General features: G+C 39.3%; 1 protein-coding gene and 1 long non-coding RNA gene across 14 annotated transcripts in view; one reads left to right on the top strand and one right to left on the bottom strand.

Moving 5' to 3' along the window:
* The window catches only part of Taf1 (TATA-box binding protein associated factor 1), a 129,145-nt gene that overhangs the window by 101,308 nt on the left and 8,695 nt on the right, over nucleotides 1–19,142 (top strand). For 7 of the 11 annotated variants that reach the window (XR_015451034.1, XM_087210522.1, XM_087210520.1 and 4 more), the window contains 3 exons: nucleotides 667–823; nucleotides 2,028–2,205; nucleotides 10,258–12,065. Coding sequence is in view for 8 of the 11 variants with exons in the window: in XM_087210522.1 (XP_087066648.1) it covers nucleotides 667–823; nucleotides 2,028–2,205; nucleotides 10,258–10,477 (555 nt within the window). In the remaining 3 variants the exon portion in view is untranslated. Of the gene's footprint in view, nucleotides 1–666; nucleotides 824–2,027; nucleotides 3,903–10,257; nucleotides 12,066–19,142 lie in introns of those variants that run through there. The other 4 variants (XR_015451035.1, XM_087210519.1, XR_015451036.1 and 1 more) reach the window with 3 other exon arrangements.
* The window catches only part of LOC147828287 (uncharacterized), a 91,746-nt gene that overhangs the window by 41,327 nt on the left and 31,277 nt on the right, over nucleotides 1–19,142 (bottom strand). For 2 of the 3 annotated variants that reach the window (XR_015451040.1, XR_015451042.1), the window contains exons 3-4: nucleotides 16,840–16,909; nucleotides 10,719–10,773 (exon numbers count right to left, since the gene is read on the bottom strand). This is a non-coding gene — a long non-coding RNA (uncharacterized LOC147828287). The remainder of the gene's footprint in view (nucleotides 1–10,718; nucleotides 10,774–16,839; nucleotides 16,910–19,142) is intronic. The other variant, XR_015451041.1, reaches the window with a different exon arrangement.

The raw sequence follows: 19,142 nt of genomic DNA on the forward strand, positions 1-19,142 counted from the left end.
ATCCAACACAAGCTATAACAAAAGCTTAGGTTAGAAAGGAAATATATCCTTGTGATATAGTAAGAGTAGACCAAGGACCTGCCTGTTCTTTGTTTTTCTTAACCCTGGCCTTGATTTCCAAAGAATGACTGGGGGAAAATGCACATGCCTTGAGCTGTGTAAACAGCCCCCACTAGCAGTGGAGTTGGCTGAGCTATCAGGGAGGAGCATCCGTCCTGGGTGAAGAGCCCTTGGTGAACTCCTCCTACGGGCACGTCCTACAGTGATGTGCTATTTGTGTTCCTTACTCAGATGTGCCAGGGCCGAGATAGGCTGGGTGAGGAAGACTGATGTAGATATTGAAGGGTATGATGATGAGGAGGATGGGAAACTTAAGACTCCAGCCCCAGTGAGTATGCTTACAGAAAGCTTATGGTTATGTTATACCTTTATGTAATAGAAACCCCAGCAGTACAGGGCAGGCCAAATCCCCAGGTGATATCAGAGGGTCTGTAGTGAGCCTCTGTCTGACTTTAATCCTTGGGACCAGCTAAACAAGTCTGTCCCCCAGAATTACTTAACTTTTTGTGAGGCAGCAGGGGTCGGGGTCAAGGGGCTGGTGGTGGCAGCTTCTGGTCTCTTACTTGGTTAGTTGATGGGACTTTGACCCTATCCGGTCTCATTCAGGAAGGTGAAGATGGAGATGGAGATCTTGCAGATGAAGAGGAAGGAACTGTACAGCAACCTCAAGCCAGTGTTCTATATGAGGATTTGCTTATGTCTGAAGGAGAAGATGATGAGGAAGATGCTGGGAGTGATGAAGAAGGAGATAATCCTTTCTCTGGTAAGTCTTGCTTCTTTGCTCCTGCTCCTATATAGCTCACTATAGTGCCCTCAGGATTGGATAGGAAACTCTTGTCCACATATATTATCAGAAGTTACCTTATTTATTTATTTATTTATTTGGTACCGGGGATTGAACTCGGGTCCTTGTGCTTGCGGGGCAGGCAGTTGCCTTTTTTATTGAAGTCCCATTAATAGACCTGAAAGTACTGAGAATTCAATTATAGGATGATTATGTCCATGAGCTTTAAAGGAAGTAAAAAGAACAAAAGATGACAGTGGAAAAGGCAATGCCAAAGTAGCAACTTTGATTTGGATACTTGCTAAAGAAGAGAACAAAGTGTTATGAGTGGAAATAGGGAAGGAAAAGTAAGGAAAAAGATCCTGTTTGGAGGTACTTTCTGGGTTAATGGGGAGAATGTATTAGAGGAGATGGAAGAAAACATGAGTTGGACTGAGATGGAGAAGGGGAATTGTTATTTGGATTCAGTTTCTAAACTATAGACCTTGCCATTGTTGCCTCTACACAGTTTACAAGAGAGGTTTCTGAAGTGAATGATATAGGCAAGATGCCTGTGTAGATGTGTGCGGGGACTAGTTTTGCAAGACAAATCTAAAGATGTTAATTCTATTTGAGCATGATGGCACAAGGCTGCAACTCCAGCATTCTTAAGAGGCTGAGGCAGGAAGATTAATATAGAGTTTGAGGCCAGCCTGGACTACATACATGAGTTCAAGGCCAGCCTGGACTGTGTAGTGAGATGCTGTCTCAAAATAATGTTAATTAGGGCCGGCGATTTAGCTCAGTGGTTTCGCCACCTGCTGTGCAAGTGCAAGGATCCAAGTTCGATCCCCGGTACCAAAAAAAAAATGTTAATTCATCGAGTGTGGTGGCACAAGCCTGTAATCCCAGCATTTGGAAGATGGAAGCAGGAGGATCACCATGAGCTCAGGGCCAGCCTAGGCTACATAATGAGCTCAAGGCCAGCCTGAACTACATAGAGACCCTGTCTCAAAAAACAAAAACAAAAAACAAACAAAAAAACCCCACAAGGGCTGGGGATTTAGCTCAGTGGCACCGTACCTGCCTCACAAATGCAAGGTCCTGAGTTCGATCCCCGGTACCACCCCCCCCCAAAAGTTAATTCTGTCAAGCTTATCTTTTTTTTTAAAGCTTCTGTCTTAACTAGAATCTGTTTTTACAGCTATTCAGCTTAGTGAAAGTGGAAGTGACTCTGATGTGGGATCTGGTGGTATAAGACCCAAACAGCCCCGTGTGCTACAGGAGAACACAAGGATGGGCATGGAAAATGAAGAAAGCATGATGTCCTATGAGGGAGACGGTGGGGAGGCTTCCCATGGTTTGGAGGATAGCAACATCAGGTAATCGGCAGCAACATGCTTCAGGGCTGTGGCATTAATGGCCAGCTATGATGTCAAAGGGCCCAGCAGCAGATTGCTTTCATCATCAAACATTTCCTAAGGACCTACTAGGGCCAGGCACTGTGCTAGGCCCTGGGGATACTCAGAGGAGCAAGATATATCCTGCCCTAGAGGAGCATTCTTGACAAAAACAAATCATTACAGTGTGGTAAGTACTAAAGCATAATTAAATACAGAGTTCCAAGGCACCACTCTGAGGGGGGAACATCTCGCTTTGCTTGAAGTAATCAGGGAAAGTTTCACAGACAAGGGAACATTTGAACTGGGCCTTAAAGCTTGAATAGGAGTGTACTATAGATACTGTGTCAGCAAGTGAGTAGATGAAACAATATATTGAAGGGTACAGAAATATAACATGAAGCATGTTCCACAGCAAAGGGAAGTTGTTGGAGATTTGAGATCCTAAAAGTAGCAAAGAATTATATTGTAGAGGACCTTAAATAGCATCCTTAAGACACTTGGAGTTTGTCCAGTAGGTAGTAGGAATCATCACTTTAAGGAAAGGGAAGTAACACCAACTTTGTATGTTAGCTTTCTCCTAGGGTAAAGTGGGACAGATGATGAGGATATCAACAGGGATTTGTCAAGAAAGGGAGAAAATGAAGAGACATTTATTTAAGAGTTATTTAAAAGGTAGATAATTAGATTTAGGAAATAGATGAATAATGAATGGGAATGTCACTGAGAACGAAAACAGGAAGAACAGGTACTAGATGGGGTAGAAAAGGAGGGAAAAAGGAATTTGGCTTTGAGCCTGTTGGGTTTAACATATATATATATATATATATATATATATATATATATATATATATATATATATATATATATATGATACATCTAGCAAGCAGTTAGATTTATTTATTTATTTACAAGTACAAAACAACTAAGATATGATTCCTTCCTTTAAGGAGTTCAGTCTAGCGGGAAATCTAAAACAGGTAAACAGGCAGTCATTATGTAACATGAAAAGGCAGGCAATCAGTTTTTGTCCTTGGAGAAGGTTGGGTAGGGTAGCTGGTTAGGAAATTGATCTGAACATAAATAATAAGTAGCTAGACAAAGAAGAAAGCAAAGTGCATTCCAGAGATCAGGAAGAGTATGCATGAAGACCCAGAGGCACAAGGCACTTTTGAGAATGTAACTTAGTGTGATTGTAGCTTTTGATTGATCCATGTAAGATCCATGACCCTTGTGATAGAGATGATTTAAGGGTTTGATGATATAGCTCAGTAGTAGAGTGCTTGCCTAGTATGCATGAAGGCCTTGGGTTCAATCACCATCAATACAAAAACATTTTTAAACATCTTAAAAAGTGATTGAAAGAGGCAGGTAAAGGACCAAATTTTGAAGGACCTGGAAATTTAGGGCAAGCATTGAATGAGAACAGTATAATCAGATTTACATCTCAGAAAGCTTATTTTGTGCAGTTGGGCATGATGGCACACACCTATAATCCTAGCACTTGGGAAAGTGAGGCAGGAGGATTGCCATGAGTTCAAGGCCAGCCTGGGCTGCACAGTGAGCTCAAGGACAGCCTGAACTACACAGCAAGACCCTGTCTTGAAAAAAAGAGAAAGATTACTTTGTGCACCAAAGAAAAATGGGCAAAAGACATGAACTAATAATTCACAAAAGAAGTGCAAACCAGGCCAGGGATTTAGCTCAGTGGTTCCGCCACCTGCCTCGCAAGTGCAGGGTCCCAAGTTTGATCCCTGTTACCCCGCCCCCCCCAAAAAAGTGCAAAAACAGCCAATAAATATATGAAAAATATAACTTCCATAGTAAAAGAAATGCAGTGAAACTGTGAAGTACAATTTTTTGCCTATCAGAATAGTAAAGATTAAAATGAGTGATAATGTTTAAAGACCCAATCCAAAAATGGGCATCTGAAATGAACAGACATTTCTCAGACAAAGAAGTAGAAATAGCAAATAAATACATGAAAAAATGTTCAACATCACTGGTCATTCGAGAGATGCAAATGAAAACAACGCTGAGATTCCACTTCACTCCAGAAAGAATGGCTGCTATCATGAAATCAACCAATAACAAATGCTGGTGGGGCTGTGGGGAAAGAGGAACCCTGCTCCACTGTTGGTGGGAGTGTAGACTGGTGCAACCACTGTGGAAATCAGTATGGAGATATCTCAAAGAACTAGGACTGGAAGTCCCATTTGACCCCACTATTCCACTGCTGGGGATCTTCCCCAAAGAATTAAAAGAATCATACCACAGTGATATATGTGCACCCATATTCATAGCAGCACAGTTTGTGATAGCTAAAACTTGGAAACAGCCCAAATGCCCATCAACTGGAGACTGGATAAAGAAAATGTGGTTTTTTTATAAAATGGAGTACTACTCAGCCATAAAAAATGAGAAATTAGAGACATTTATAGCTAAGTGGATGCACATTGAGGCAATACTCTTTAAGTGAAATAAATAGGACACACATGTGTAAATACCGAATAGTTTCTCTGGTGTGAGAAACTGAAAGTGTAAATAAGGACTAAATGTATAACAGATAATGTGAAATAGGAAGAAAAGGGGCAAAGGGGAAGGAAGTGGGAGGGCTAGGGGAAAGGATAGAAGGGAATGGGATTAATATGAGAAAATGGAAAAATAGGAACAAAATCTTTGTAAATAGGGAGGAATGGAGGGGTTGAAGGGAGGGCTGGGCAAGGGTGGAAAATAAGAACCAAGAGAGACTATGTAAAGGTGCAAATTTCCAATGATGAATGTCATTATATTGTATACCTAAAATGTACCAATGATTAGAATGAATAATCGAAAATGTAAAATAGGAAGAAAAGGTCCAAAGGGGTAGGGGTAGTGGGAGGGGCAGGGGAAAGGAAAGAAGGGAAAGGAAAAAATGATGAGAAATGGAACAAATGGAAATAAAGTCTTTGTAAATAGGGAAGGGTGGAGGGCTTGAAGGGAGGGCTAGGAATGGGGAAAAAATAAGAAACAAGATGCATTATATAAAGGTACAATTCCCAATGAGAAATGTAATTGTGTTGTATACCTACAATGTACCAATAAAAGAATTTAATACAAAAAAAAAAAATGAGTGATAATGGCCCGTCCCAGCACCTGGAAGGAAGCTCCCCACCTCCATCCCAGGCTTCTAGGGCAGTGAAGCTCAGCCGGTCCCAGCACCCGGAAGGAAGCTGCCCAAGCGCACACACACACACACACACACACACACACACACACACACACACACCCCTGTGGAAATGAAAAGACACATAAACAAGCCTCAAAAACAGACTTCCAGATCACCTGCAGCAACCCCAAAGGGAAACGAGATGGAACTCATACTCAACCACCTGGACTCTCTGAACTGGCAACAAAAGAGGATCTGGGAAAAATGAAATCAGAAATAATTACTCACATAACAGCAAAGATTTTGCTCATGGTGCAAGACATGATTAATAAATCTAGAGGGGACACAGATAAAATAGAGGATCTGAGGAACGTGATGGAATCCCAACATAGGAAAGAAATGGAATCCATAAAACAGATACAAACAGATTTCCAGGAGATTAAAAACTCCATTGAAAGTCTGTGCAGCAGAATGAACCAATGTGAGGATAGAATTTCACATATAGAAGATAAGATTGCAATTAGTGAGAAGGAAAAGAAAAATTGCTTTAAAATTGTAAGGGAACACAAGAAATCAATCCAACAGCTGCTACATGATGTAAAGAAGAATAACATAAGACTGATTGGAGTCAATGAAGAAAGAGGAGAGAGTGCAGATGACGTAAAAAAACTGTTCACAGAAGTGATGCAGAAAACTTCCCAAGGAGGGGAAAAGAACTTGACATACAGATAAGTGAGGCATATAGGACTCCAGCTAGCCTTAATCAAAAAAAATCTACACATAGGCATATAATAGTTAGGATCCCAGAAATCCAACAGAAGAACAAAATTCTACAAGCAGTGAGAGAAAAGAAACCTATCACATACAAAGGAAAGCCCATCAGAATCACAGCAGACTTCTCAATGCAAACCCTCAAGGCAAGAAGAGCTTGGAGTGATGTATTTCTAGCCCTAAAGGAAAACAGCCTCCAACCCAGATTGATGTACCCTGCAAAACTATCTTTCAAAATGGATGGAGAAATAAGATACTTTCATGACAAAGAGCACCTCAGGAACTTCATGAATACCAAACTGGCACTCCAAAAAATTTTAGACAATACCCTAGGAAAAGACAATGAGGATCACAACCCCAGGAAACCCAGCAGAATGAATCCATTGGGCGTGACAAATTAAACGCAAAGGGGGAGAATCCAACAAAAAGAAAAAGTCATGACAAGGCTTTTAAAACTTTTAACTTCATCTCCCTAATGAGTGTATAATTCATATTATTGTACTGATTAGTATTTTTATGATTCTAGAGTTGCACACCATTCCTTGTGCTATACTGGCTATTTATCATTTTCTTATGTCTACATTTTAATTGGGTTGTCTATTAATGAGCTCTAAGAATTCTTTAGATATCCTGGTCATAGGTTATATGTATTGTAAATATGGTCTGTTTAAGGACTACTTTTCATTTTAATGATGTCATTTAAAGTTCTAAATTTTGATGGAATCCCATTTATCAAATTTTTTCTTTTATACATCATGTTTTTTGTATCCTAGGTAGTTCTTGCCTACCCTGAATTCATAAATATTTTCCCTTATAATTTTTTCTTAAAGGTTTACACTTTTAGGCTTTCTTATTTAGGTTCATAGATCCCTTCAAGTTATTTTCATGTATGGAAAAAAAGGGTTGAGGTTAATTTTTTTTTATACAGATACCAGGTATTCTAGTGCCGTTTGCTGAAGACACTATCTCTTCCCTGGCTCTTGAATCGAGTTTATATTCTATAAAATGCTAATGTTAAATAATCTTTCAAAACTCAGTGGACCATATATGTGTGGTCCTATTTCTAGATTCTCTGTTTTATTCAAATGATCTATATGTCTTTCCTTACACCAACGCTGCCTTGATTACTGTACCTTTAGAAGAAGTCTTAAAATTGGGTGCTAAACGTCTTCCAACACTGTGTTTGTTTTTGTTTTTGGGTTTTCTGGGTCCTTTGTACTCCTACATAACTTTAAAATTTCAATATCCAATTCATTTATAGCAAGTATACACAGACCTGAATTTTTATATATACCTTGTGTTTTCTAATCCTGCTAAATTCAAGTACAAGTTCTAGGGGCTCCTAGAGATTTCTTAGTATTTTCTCTGTAGATGATCATTTCATCTACATATAAAGATTTTGCTTCTGCCATGCCAATCCTATTCTAGTTGTGTCATTTTATTGCCAGACTATTTTGATTTAGACCTGTGTTTCAAAGTCTAATGGACAGATGAAGAGTAGGCATATCTGCCCTTGTTCCCCACTTTAGGGAGAAAGCATTGTATCTTCTCCATTCATAGAAGGAGTTTTTGTTGGAAGTATGGAGTACATGTCTTTGATCTGTTGAGAATGTTCTGTTCTACTTCTAGTCTCCTGATAGCTTTTACCATGAACAGCTGTAGAATTTAGTCCAATACTCTTTCTCTAACTAGTGACAGGATCATATGGCTTTCTCCTTTCCTCTGTTAAAATGATGACTTTTGGGGTTGGATCTTCCAATGCTGAACCACCACTGCCATCCCTATAACAAAACCACTTTCTACATACTGCCAGATCTGACTTCTAAGAGTTTGTTTTGTTAATCAAATTTCTATCTATGTTCTTACTTTTTTTCTATTATTTTTATCCAGTTTTAGGATTAGTGCAATGTTGATTTCCTAAAATGAGGGGAGAAGTGTTCCTTCTTTTTTCTGCCTTAATTGTTTGATATAATTTATCAGTTAAAATGTTTTTGAGCCTGCTGTTGTCATATAGGTAGGTTTTCAAGCTAGGAATATACTTTCTTTAATAGGTGCTATTCAAATTTTATATTTCCTCCAGAGTTAGTTTCATTAATTTGTCTTCTAAGTTACTCCTTAGAAGTTGTCAAATTTATTTCAAAAAAGATTTTTGTAATATGCTTTCTAAATCCTTTTAAATTCTGTAAAATCTGTGGTAATGTCTCCTAGATCTTAATATTGTAATTTAAAAAATGTATAACTGATATTGTGTAACCGAAAGAAAAGGTCTAAAAGAACAGGGGAATTAGGAGGGGTAGGGGAAGGGAAAAAAGAGAAAGGAAAAAATATGAGAAGAGGAAAAAAATGGAAACAAGGTCTTTGCAAATAGGGAAGGGTGGAGGGGGTGAAGGGAGGGAAAGGGAAGGGGAAAAAAAAAAGAACCAAGAGACTCATGTAATGGTTACAAGATCCCAGTGATGAATGTAACTGTATTGTATACCTAAAATGTACCAATAAAGTTAATGAGGGGGGAAAAAAAAAATGAGTGATAATGCCTAGTGTTGGAAAGTATGTGAACAAAAGTAAATTGATAAATAGGGTGGGTGGGAGAGAGGTTTAGCCATTTTATCACCATAAATAAAACACCTTCATTAAGAAATTTGTATAAAGATGTTTATCACAGCATTGTTTCTCATAGTGAAAAAATTGGAGACAGCTTAAATGTCCTAGTGAGAGACTGTTAAAAGTCATGTTACAGGGCCAGGGATTTAGGTTAGTGGTTTCGCCGCTTGATGCGCAAGTGCAAGGACCCGAGTTCGATCCCCAGTACCAAAAAAAAAAGTCATGTTATAGCCACATAGCAGAATACCATGCAGCTATTAAAATTATGCTATAGGTGTATATTTACTTTCACAGAGAGATGTTCATTATATTTACTAATGAAAATGGCAGAAGGATATTGTGAAAAACATGTAGAGTATGTAATCTGTAAATTCAAAAAATGTTTGGGGCTGGGGATTTAGCTCAGTGGTTCCGTTGCCTGCCTCGAAAGCGCAAGGTCCTGAGTTCGATCCCTAGTACCAAAAAAATTTTTTTTTTAATGTTTAAGCATCTAAAATGCATAGAAAATATACCAAAAGAAGATCATATACCAAAAGATTATCTCTGGATGGTGGAGTTACTGATTTTTTTTTCTGGTGTATGTTCTAATTTTTTAACCAGTGACTGTGCAGTATTTGTGTGATTTAAGTAAAATTAAGAATAAACGAACAGGGCTGGGGATTTAGCTCAGTGGCACTGTGCCTGCCTTGCAAGTGCAAGGTCCTGAGTTCGATCCCTAATACCAAAAAAAAATTTTTTTTTAATGTTTAAGCATCTAAAATGCATAGAAAATATACCAAAAGAAGGTCATATACCAAAAGATTATCTCTGGATGGTGGAGTTACTGATTTTTTTTTCTGGTGTATGTTCTAATTTTTTAACCAGTGACCGTGCAGTATTTGTGTGATTTAAGTAAAATTAAGAATAAACAAACAGGGCTGGGGATTTAGCTCAGTGGCACCGTGCCTGCCTTGCAAGTGCAAGGTCCTGAATTCGATCCCCAGTATGGGGGGATGATGGGGGGGGAGAACAAACAAAAATAAAGAGCACTCTGGCAGAAATGGGCAGAATTTATTGGAAGAGAGCAAGATTGGAGGCATGAAGTGTTATTTCAGTAGTGTATACCGGAGATAACAAAGGATTAAGCCAAGGCAAGTAGAGTAGGGATGGAAAGGAAGGGATAGAAAGAAGATACATTGAAGAGAGACTCTTTAGGACTGTTAATTAATTTTGGATACATAGGTGAGTGAAACTGTAAATGGTAGATTAAATCATGAGGCTCTCAGAGCATTTGTGGTCATGTTAGCTAGGAGTGTGTGTTGTTCAGGTATAGGGGAGTTTCTTTTATATCTTGTGTATATGAAGTTAGCAAGTTGATGTTTTTGAACAGGATAATTTTTCTCTCAGAGACATGCAGAACAGTCCAGACAGAATCAGTCACTTTAGTGTTCAGGGGAGGTGAGATGGTCTGATCCCTTGGTGGCAACTGAGAATGGGAATCGTCAGCTTGAGAGATGACATGTTTCTCTTCTCAGTTATGGGAGCTATGAGGAGCCTGATCCCAAGTCAAACACCCAAGACACAAGCTTCAGCAGCATCGGTGGGTATGAGGTATCAGAGGAGGAAGAAGATGAGGAGGAAGAGCAGCGCTCTGGGCCAAGTGTATTAAGCCAGGTCCACCTGTCAGAGGACGAGGAGGACAGTGAGGATTTCCACTCCATTGCTGGAGACAGTGACTTGGACTCTGATGAATGAGGCTTCCTTTGGGCCTCCTTGGTCAGCTTTCCCTGTTCTCCAGTCTAGGTGTTTCACTTTTCCCCAATTTGTTTATATTTGTACAATGTCTGATCCTGAAATCACCAATTAAAACCTTACCCTTTAATAATAAGTAAATTATAAATCATCTTTCCTGATCTTCTTGGGACAATGTCACCCTTTGATTAAAACCAAGCAACTCCTTCCCCCTACCACTACCCAAAAGAGAGAACAAGCTCACTCTTCTCCAGTGCTGTCCTTTAACTTCATTTATTGCTCTTGGTATATTTTTTTCCCTGGGGAAAGAAGAGAAATTATGAAAAGACTAATTTAAACTTATGTCCTCCTAGTATATTAGAAGTTTTCTAAGCATGGTATCATTTCAGTTTTCTAATTTGCAGGCTGGAATAGGTGAGAACCCTAATGGAACAGAGAATTGGGTTCCAGTGTACTCTGTGCCACACTTAAACCTATTGGACAAACTGCCCATTAACTTTATTATTTATTTTCTTATACAATGCCTTGGCCTAAATGGATTTGAGGCAAGTGATTATACGTCTTTGAAACAGCCTGTATGTCAGAAATGATATGTTGCCATGTGCGTGTGTTCTCTTCTCTCCTCTGTGGGAAATGGTAAGTTCCTTAGGACAAAGACTGTGTCTTCTGTTTCTTTTCATGTTTAGGATATGGTTCTGTGCAAAGTAGATAACTCAATAAATGTTTCTAGAATCATAAAATCCTCAACAGATATGTTACTGAGCATCTGCTTCATGATATGCACTCTACCAGATCCTTTGGATGCAAAAGTAAATAAGGCACATATCTTTTACCCAAAGAGATCACTATCAAGTTGGGGGAGGGGTGACTCAAAACGTTAATAAATCATTAAGTACTGTGAGATAAGTGCAATTGAAAAGCTAGATATAAAGTATAGGGGAAAACAGAGGACTCATCACATTTGAAAAAAGTAAGGGATGTCTTCCTAGAGGTAATTTTTAAAGCTGATTATTGAAGAAATAGGAGCTTGCCAGATAGAAAAGTCCAGGCAAACTATCATGTGACGTTAAAAAGCCAAGAAATGGCAGAGTGTATTCCTGGTTGGTTTATTTGTTTGTTTGTATCTGCCTTGTTTCAGAAAGTATTTAGTTGGTTCCAATCTTTTAATACTGGAATGGCTAGAGATGAGGCTGAGATTGGCAGGAAGAATATCATCAGGAGCTTTGTATTTGATACTAATGAATAAATTTTATATTATGGAAAATGAAATCTAGAGGAATGATCAGATTTATGTTTTAGAAAATTTCTGTATTTAATGAAATAAATTGAAGCATGTAGCAATGTATGATCTCATTTTTGTGAAAGAAAAAGCATGTGTATCTTTATGTGTTTATATATATACTTGTATATGCAAAAGAAAAGGTCTGAAAGGATGTATGCTAAATTGTTCACAGTGACAACCTCTGAGGAATTAGAATGAATGGGAGGGGGTTTGTGTGGTTGTATGTATACTGGATGGTACTGTTTTTATTTCTTTAATGGCATTTTTTTACAAGTATGTATTATTTTTGTAATAAACTTTTAAATTCCAGCAGTAGTGTGGAGAATGGTTTGGAGGGGAGCAAATGTAGTTCAAGTAAGGGGGAATGGATCCTGAAGTAGGGGTGTGGCATTGGGTTAGGGAGGAGAGGGATGGATTTGAGATGTCTTTAGAAGGGGTATGCTCAACAGGACTTGATAACCAATTGGCATTTGTGGCTGGAAAAGGAACAATGGAAAGGGGCTTCTTGAATTTTTGTTTGGGAGATTAGATGGATACATGATACTCATTCATTTCAACATTTATCAAACCACCTATTTTTATCAAGCAGTCTGCCACATGGTAATACAGAAGTAAAATATAGTTCCTGATTGCAAAGAACTTAAGGTCTAGAATGAAAGATAGAGATGTAAATAGTTAAGTTAATAAAAAGTGATCATTGCAATAGTTATTTACAAGGTTTCCTGGAATGCTTCACAGAGGAGACCTTTAAAAGAGCATGAAGGTTAGAGAGGAATTTACCAGATAGTCACAGGGGTAAGAGTTTAGGCAAAAGGAACAGAATGTTCGGCAGCATGAAACATTCCTGGACTGATAGGTAACTGCATGGCTGGAGTAAAGAGAATATATGTAATGATTCCAAAACAGGATCAAATGCTCATTTTAAGAGTGGTCACTCTGGGAGTGTGAATGTGGGTAGAGCAGAGTGATGACAGATGAGAAATGATGAAGACCTAAATGACCAGGACACTGGCAGTAGGGATGGAATGAGGTGTGTCGTAGTGACTGGGCCGTAGAAAGTAAGAACAGGTAAAACTTAGGTTTCTGATTTAGGAAATTGAATGGTAATACCATTCACTGAAAAGGTTGAGAGTGGAAGGTAGAGGGAGTGGCTATGGTTAGAAGCATATGAGTTTGAAGTATGCTAGTTTTAAAACTTAGAAAAAGCCAGGCCTGGTAGCATATGCCTGTAATCCCAGCACTCTGGGAGGCTGAGGCAGGAGGATCCGGAGTTTGAGGCCAACATGGGCCGTGGTGAGACCCTGTTGTCTTTGTGCAACTTTGGAAATAGGTTAGGTCACTCAGGAGGCATGTATATAGTCAGAAGAGCACAGAGGACAGAATCTTGGTGAAGACCAATTTGTTTTTATAGAACAGCATTTATTGGTACATTTTAGGCATACATAATAACACCATAGGGAATTTGCACCTGTACATGGTACAGCCTGCTCCTTTTTTCCCATGTCCCCCCTCCCCTCAAGTCCCCTCCCCTCCCTATGTACAAAAGCTGTTTCCATTACTAAGGAAGGGGTTTTATAAGAAAGAAACCAAGTGTGGTGGCACATGTCTGAAATCTCACCACTCTGGGAGGCTGAAGCAGGAGGATCGCAAGTTGGAGCCTAGCCTGGGCAACTTAATGACTTAGCAAGACCTTGGCTCAAATTTTTTTTTTTTTTTTGGTACTGGGGATCGAACTCGGGTCCTTGTGCTTGGGCAGCAGGCGGCGAAACCACTGAGCTAAATCCCCGGCCCTTGTCTCAAATTTTTAAAAGGTCTGGGGATATAACCCAATGCAAAGGCTCTGGGTTATAAAGGTTCTTCTGGGAAAGAAGAACACTGCTCCACTGCTGGTGGGAGTGTAGACTGGTGCAACCACTGTGGAAATCAGTATGGAGATACCTCAAAGAACTAGGACTGGAAGTCCCATGTGACCCAGCTATTCCCCTGCTGGGGATCTTCCCCCAAAAATTAAAAGAATCATACCACAGTGATATATGTGCACCCCTGTTCATAGCAGCACAATTTGTAATAGCCAAAACTTGGAAACAGCCCAAATGCCCATCAACTGGAGACTGGATAAAGAAAATGTGGGGTTTTTAATAAAGTGGAGTACTACTCAGCCATCAAAAACAAGAAATTAGAGACATTTATTGCTAAATGGATGCACATTGAGGCGATACTCTTAAGTGAAATAAATAGGACACACATGTGTAAATACCGAATAGTTTCTCTGGTGTGAGAAACTGAAAGTGTAAATAAGGACTAAAAGGTATAATAGATAATGTGAAACAGGAAGAAAAGGGGCAAAGGGGAAGGAAGTGGGAGGGATAGGGGAAAGGAAAGGGGAATGGAATTAATGTGAGAAAACGAAAAAATGGAAACAAAGTCTTTGTAAATAGGGAGGGATGGAGGGGTTGAAGGGAGGGTAGGGGGAGGGGAAAAATAATAACCAAGAGATTATGTAAAGGTGCATATCTCCAATGATGAATGTCATTATGTTGTACACCTAAAATGTACCAATTAAAAAAAATATGCTCTGGGTTCAATGATCAGTACCAGAGAGAGACAGACAGACAGAAACACATATACCACAGAGAAGTAAAATCAGACCTTACAAGAATTTTTTTTTTTTTTTTTGGAGTCAGGGTCTTGCTATGTAGTTTAGACTGCCTTTGAACTCACTACATATTCCGGGCTGACTTCAAACTCGTGATGATGCTCCTGCCTCAGCCTCCTAAGTGCTGGGATTACAGGCATGTGCCACCATGCCTGGCCTAACAAGAATCTTTGGATTTTTAATTAGCAGGTCTCCAACAACCTGAGCTAGCAAAAGTAGTTTTAGCAGTCAGAAATTGGAATCCAGCCAGGGGTACAGTGAGTAGCAGTTGGGAGGTGAGGAAGTGATAGAGATTGACTACTCTTTCAGGAAGCTAGGCTCTGAAGAATAAAAGGAGTTTTAAGATGAAAGATAACTATGCTTCCACAGGCTTAGAGGAAGAAAGCAATATAGAGGGAGTTGGAAAAGGCAAAAGAGACTACTTGTTGGAAGGACTTGTGGAAACAGGAGGGGATGTTAGTGAACATAGAGAAATTTCATTATGATGAGAGATCTCTTTAAAGAATGGGTGATATTATAGATCAGTGTATAGATAAGGGAAATGGGAAATTGAAGGAATTCACATTTCATAGCTTCAGTTTCCTTTGTGAAATAAATAAGATCACCTTTGTGTCCAAATCCTTTTATTTAAGCATTTTTGTTTTTTATTTTTTAATGTCACTGAGTGAAATGGGAGCTGGACCTGACTAGAAAATGAGATGGAGCTTGAATAAAGCATTGAAATTACTGAGGGAAAAAAATTACAAACTGGAAACAAGGTCCATCAGTAGCAGAGGAGTCAATCATAGTATGTCCTTTCAGTGAAAAAATAATGCACCTGTTAATGAGGAAAATCTGTATGTGCTAATATGGAAATATACTCTTTAAAAATTATAGAAATGCTGGGCATGGTGGTGCACACCTGTAATCTCAGCACTGGGGAGGTTGAGGCAGAAGGAATGCCCTGAGTTTGAGGCCAGCCAGTTCAAGGACAGCTTGAACTGCATAGATGAGACCTTGTCTCAAAAAAAATATATAATAGAATAGTAGGAAGGACTTGATTTAATTTGTTTGGGGGCACAAAGGGATATAAATCTACGTTTGCATACTTTTTAAATTTAAAAAATTTTTTCCTTTTTTTTGAGACAGGGTCTCACAGTGTAGTTCAGGCTGCCCTTGAACTATGTAGCCCAGTCTCAAACTCGAGGTGATCCTCCTGCCCCAGCCTCTAGAGTGCTGGGATTACAGGCGTACGCCACCATGCCCAGCTAATTTTTTAAAACTTTGTTAGTACATGTTTTCACTACTATGTTTGCATAAAGATTATGTAAAAATTGGGCAAGATGCACCTTAGACTGTTAACACCTGTAGGAATTAAATAGAAGGGGGAGGGAGGTTTACTCTGCACTCTAAACCCTTCTACTTAAGCATTCTTTTGGTTTTTATTTTTTAATGGTCACTGAGAAAAATGGGAGCTCGACCTGACTAGAAATCCATCAAAAGATTATTAGGTGTTTAATGCACAAGTGAGACACTGTTAATTTAAAATGGTACCAGTTTGGGGTGTGTGTGTGTGTGTGTGTGTGTGTGTGTGTGTGTGTGTGTGTGTGTGTGTGTGTGTGTGTGTGTGTGTGTGTGTGTATGGTTTATGTGTTTTCTCCAGAAGTGCTTAGGAACATAGCTGTTAGGGTATAGAAGAAGGAAAGGTAGTTTGGGTGAAGACCTGGTTATCAAAGATAGATTGGTATAGTTGATTTCAGTAATATTTCTTGACTACTCTGTACCAATCTAGTGTTGGATAAGTTCATATAAACATGTGATAAATGATAAAATACACACAGCTTATTTCAGAGGTACAGAGGAAGGCATGTAAGTCCAACCTTGGAACTAAGGGAGAACTTCTCAGAGACAACTATTAAGAGCTAGCCAGACAGGCACTGGGGATTGGGAATGGGTATCATTCCATGCAGAGAACATGGCATGTGCAAACAATATGGGACTGTAAATAGCAAGGGATAGTTATAGCATGGTATATATGAAAGGAGCTGATAAGAACTGAAAGTGTAGGGCCGGGGATTAGCTCAGTGGGTCCGCCACCTGCCTCACAAGCACAAGGTACTGAGTTCGATCCTAGGTACCAAAAAACAAACAAAACTGAAAGTGTAGAATTAGCTAGGGTTCAGATCCTGGAGGGTTCCCTATGTTTTGCTAAAGAATTTGGATTTTATTCTAAAAGCAATAGGGATCTATTGAAGGACATGGATCACTGTAGCAGCAATTTAGAATGTGAATTATATGAGAACAACACTGGAAATGGTTGTGACATTCATTTAGGCAAGGCATAATCCAATTGTAAGGCAGGAACACTGGGCAGAGGTTTGTTTGTTTGTTTGTTTTTAATAATAAGCATCCTTTTATTTGCTGACTGCCATTACAAAAACGCATTACCTAAGGGCCGGGGATTTAGCTCAGTGGTTTCGCCACCTGCTGCACAAGCACAAGGACCCGAGTTCGATCCCTGGTACAAAAAAAAAAAAAAAACAACTCATTACATTAGCAACAAAAATGTCCTGATTTGATGTCAGAGGCAGTTACTCCCCCAAAGTGTTAAGTAAAACAATATACAACGTCAGTATTAAAATGTTAAATTTTACATTGTCTTTACCACTTTGATCTTATGAACAACTGAATTGAGCAAAATAAGGTAAAAGATTACATTTTATCTTCAGGAATGTAAAGGTCTAATTATTCAAACAGTTTTTATTATAAAAGTAAACTGAAGGTGTCTACAGAGTTGGCTTCTTTTTAAATTTTTCTTTTTCTTTCTTTTTGGTACCAGGGATCAAATTCGGGACATTGTGCTTGCAAGGCAGGCAGTGGAACCACTGAGCTAAATCCCTGGCCCTAAATTTTTCTCTTTAAATCAGTAGTCTAACAAGGATTAAAAAAGACAAAGCTCTGTTCAGTGTTTCTGACAAAGTAGAAAGGGTGAAAACATAAGGCTTTAATTTGCCAAAATATAATACAATGCTTTCTGTTAACCTCATTTGAACAGTTTCACTGGGCAGAGATTTAAGAGAACTTAGGAGTAGAATCTGTAAGATGTGGTGACTGATTAGATGGGGATATTTCAGTCAGTTAATATTCATTGAATCTAATGAGTGTCAGGCATCATTTTAGATGCTCTGAATATAGCAATGAATAAAACAGTCCTTTCCCTCAGAGCTTAGAATTTCGTAAGGGAGGTAGATAAGAGTAAGAGAAGTACTGTGAAAATAAAAGAGAAGTGAAAGAGGGTAGGTGAGGACACTAATTTAACGGTCAGAGATGGCCTTACCGAGTAGCTGCTATTGACATATAAATATGTATTACCTTGGTAAAGTTTAAAACACCTTAAAATTTGAAAAGGAAATTGGATGTGGTATTGCATGCCCATAATCCCAGCACTCTGAGGCAGGAGGATCACAAATTCCAGCCCAGCGCAGACAACTTAGTGACTTAGTGAGACTCTGTCTCAAAAATAAGAAAGGGGCCCGGGGGTTTAGCTCAGTGGTGCCGCCGCCTGCCTCGAAAGCAAAAGGTCCTGAGTTCAATCCCAGGTACCAAAAAATAAAAAAATAAAAATAAAAAAGGACTGGGGATGCAGCTCAGTGCTAAGGCCCTGGGTTCAACCTCCAGTACTGAAAATGAATGAATGAAGAGGTAAGCCTGGGGATAAGACTCTGGTAGTCACATGTATGTCCAGGGTCCTGGGGTCAATCCCCGACACACAATAAAAAGTATAGATAAACAAGGAAAGAACCATAAAGCCAGGCACACCTGTGATTCCAGCACTCAGGAGGCTGAGGCAGGAGGATTGCTGCAAATTTGAGGCCAACCTGGGCTACACAGTGAGTTAAAGGCCAGCCTAAACTACATACCAAGACCTTGTCTCAAAAAATATACTAAAAAAACCCATAAAAACTGACCATAGCCAGGCATGGTGGTGCGTGCCTGTAATCCCAGCATTCTGGGAGGCCGAGAGGATTCTCAAATTCAGTCCCAGCCTGAGCAACTTAGTGAGACCTTGTCTCAAAATACAAAATTAAAAATGGTTGGGGAGGGCCAGGGATTTAGCTCAGTAGTTCTGCCGCCTGTCTCGCAAGCACAAGGTTCTGAGTTCGATCCCCAGTACCAAAAAAAAAAAATGTCTGGGGATGTAGCTCAGTGCAGAGGCCCTGGGTTCAGTTTCCAGTACCACAAGAGGAAAAAAAAAAAAGAACTGGCCACAGAGTATGTGGAAATCAGTATACACTGCTTTGAGGGAAACTGAAAGAGTTTCAAAGAACAGAGTGGTCAGCAGTGTTTACTACTTTCAGAAAGGGCAATCAATGCCTTAGATCTGTCATTTGAATCTGGCAATTGTACCAATCTGGTAAAAGCAGTATCTTCGGAATGGTGGGTGCAGAAACCAGATGGCAGGTGTGTTGAAGAACTGACTGTGAAGAAGTAGAAATATCTTCTGGGAGCTTCATTTGATAAAATAATAGCTATCATTTATTGTGTCAGCCTCTGCAGAGAACTCTACTTAGTTGACCTCATCTAACCTTAAGCCATCTATGAGATATAGGTATTATTTCCATTTTACAAATAAATAAACTTGTTTAGGACCATACAGGGAGAAGTATTAGCCTTGGACTGGAGAAACACTAGTATTAAGGCCACAACCAGGAGTGGTGGCACATGCCTGTAATCCCAGCACTCAGGAAGAT

The sequence above is a fragment of the Heterocephalus glaber genome, unplaced genomic scaffold, assembly GCF_053883595.1.
Source record: "Heterocephalus glaber isolate CG9 unplaced genomic scaffold, H.glaber_assembly_v1.0 deba00001145, whole genome shotgun sequence".
Taxonomy (NCBI): Eukaryota; Metazoa; Chordata; class Mammalia; order Rodentia; family Bathyergidae; genus Heterocephalus; species Heterocephalus glaber.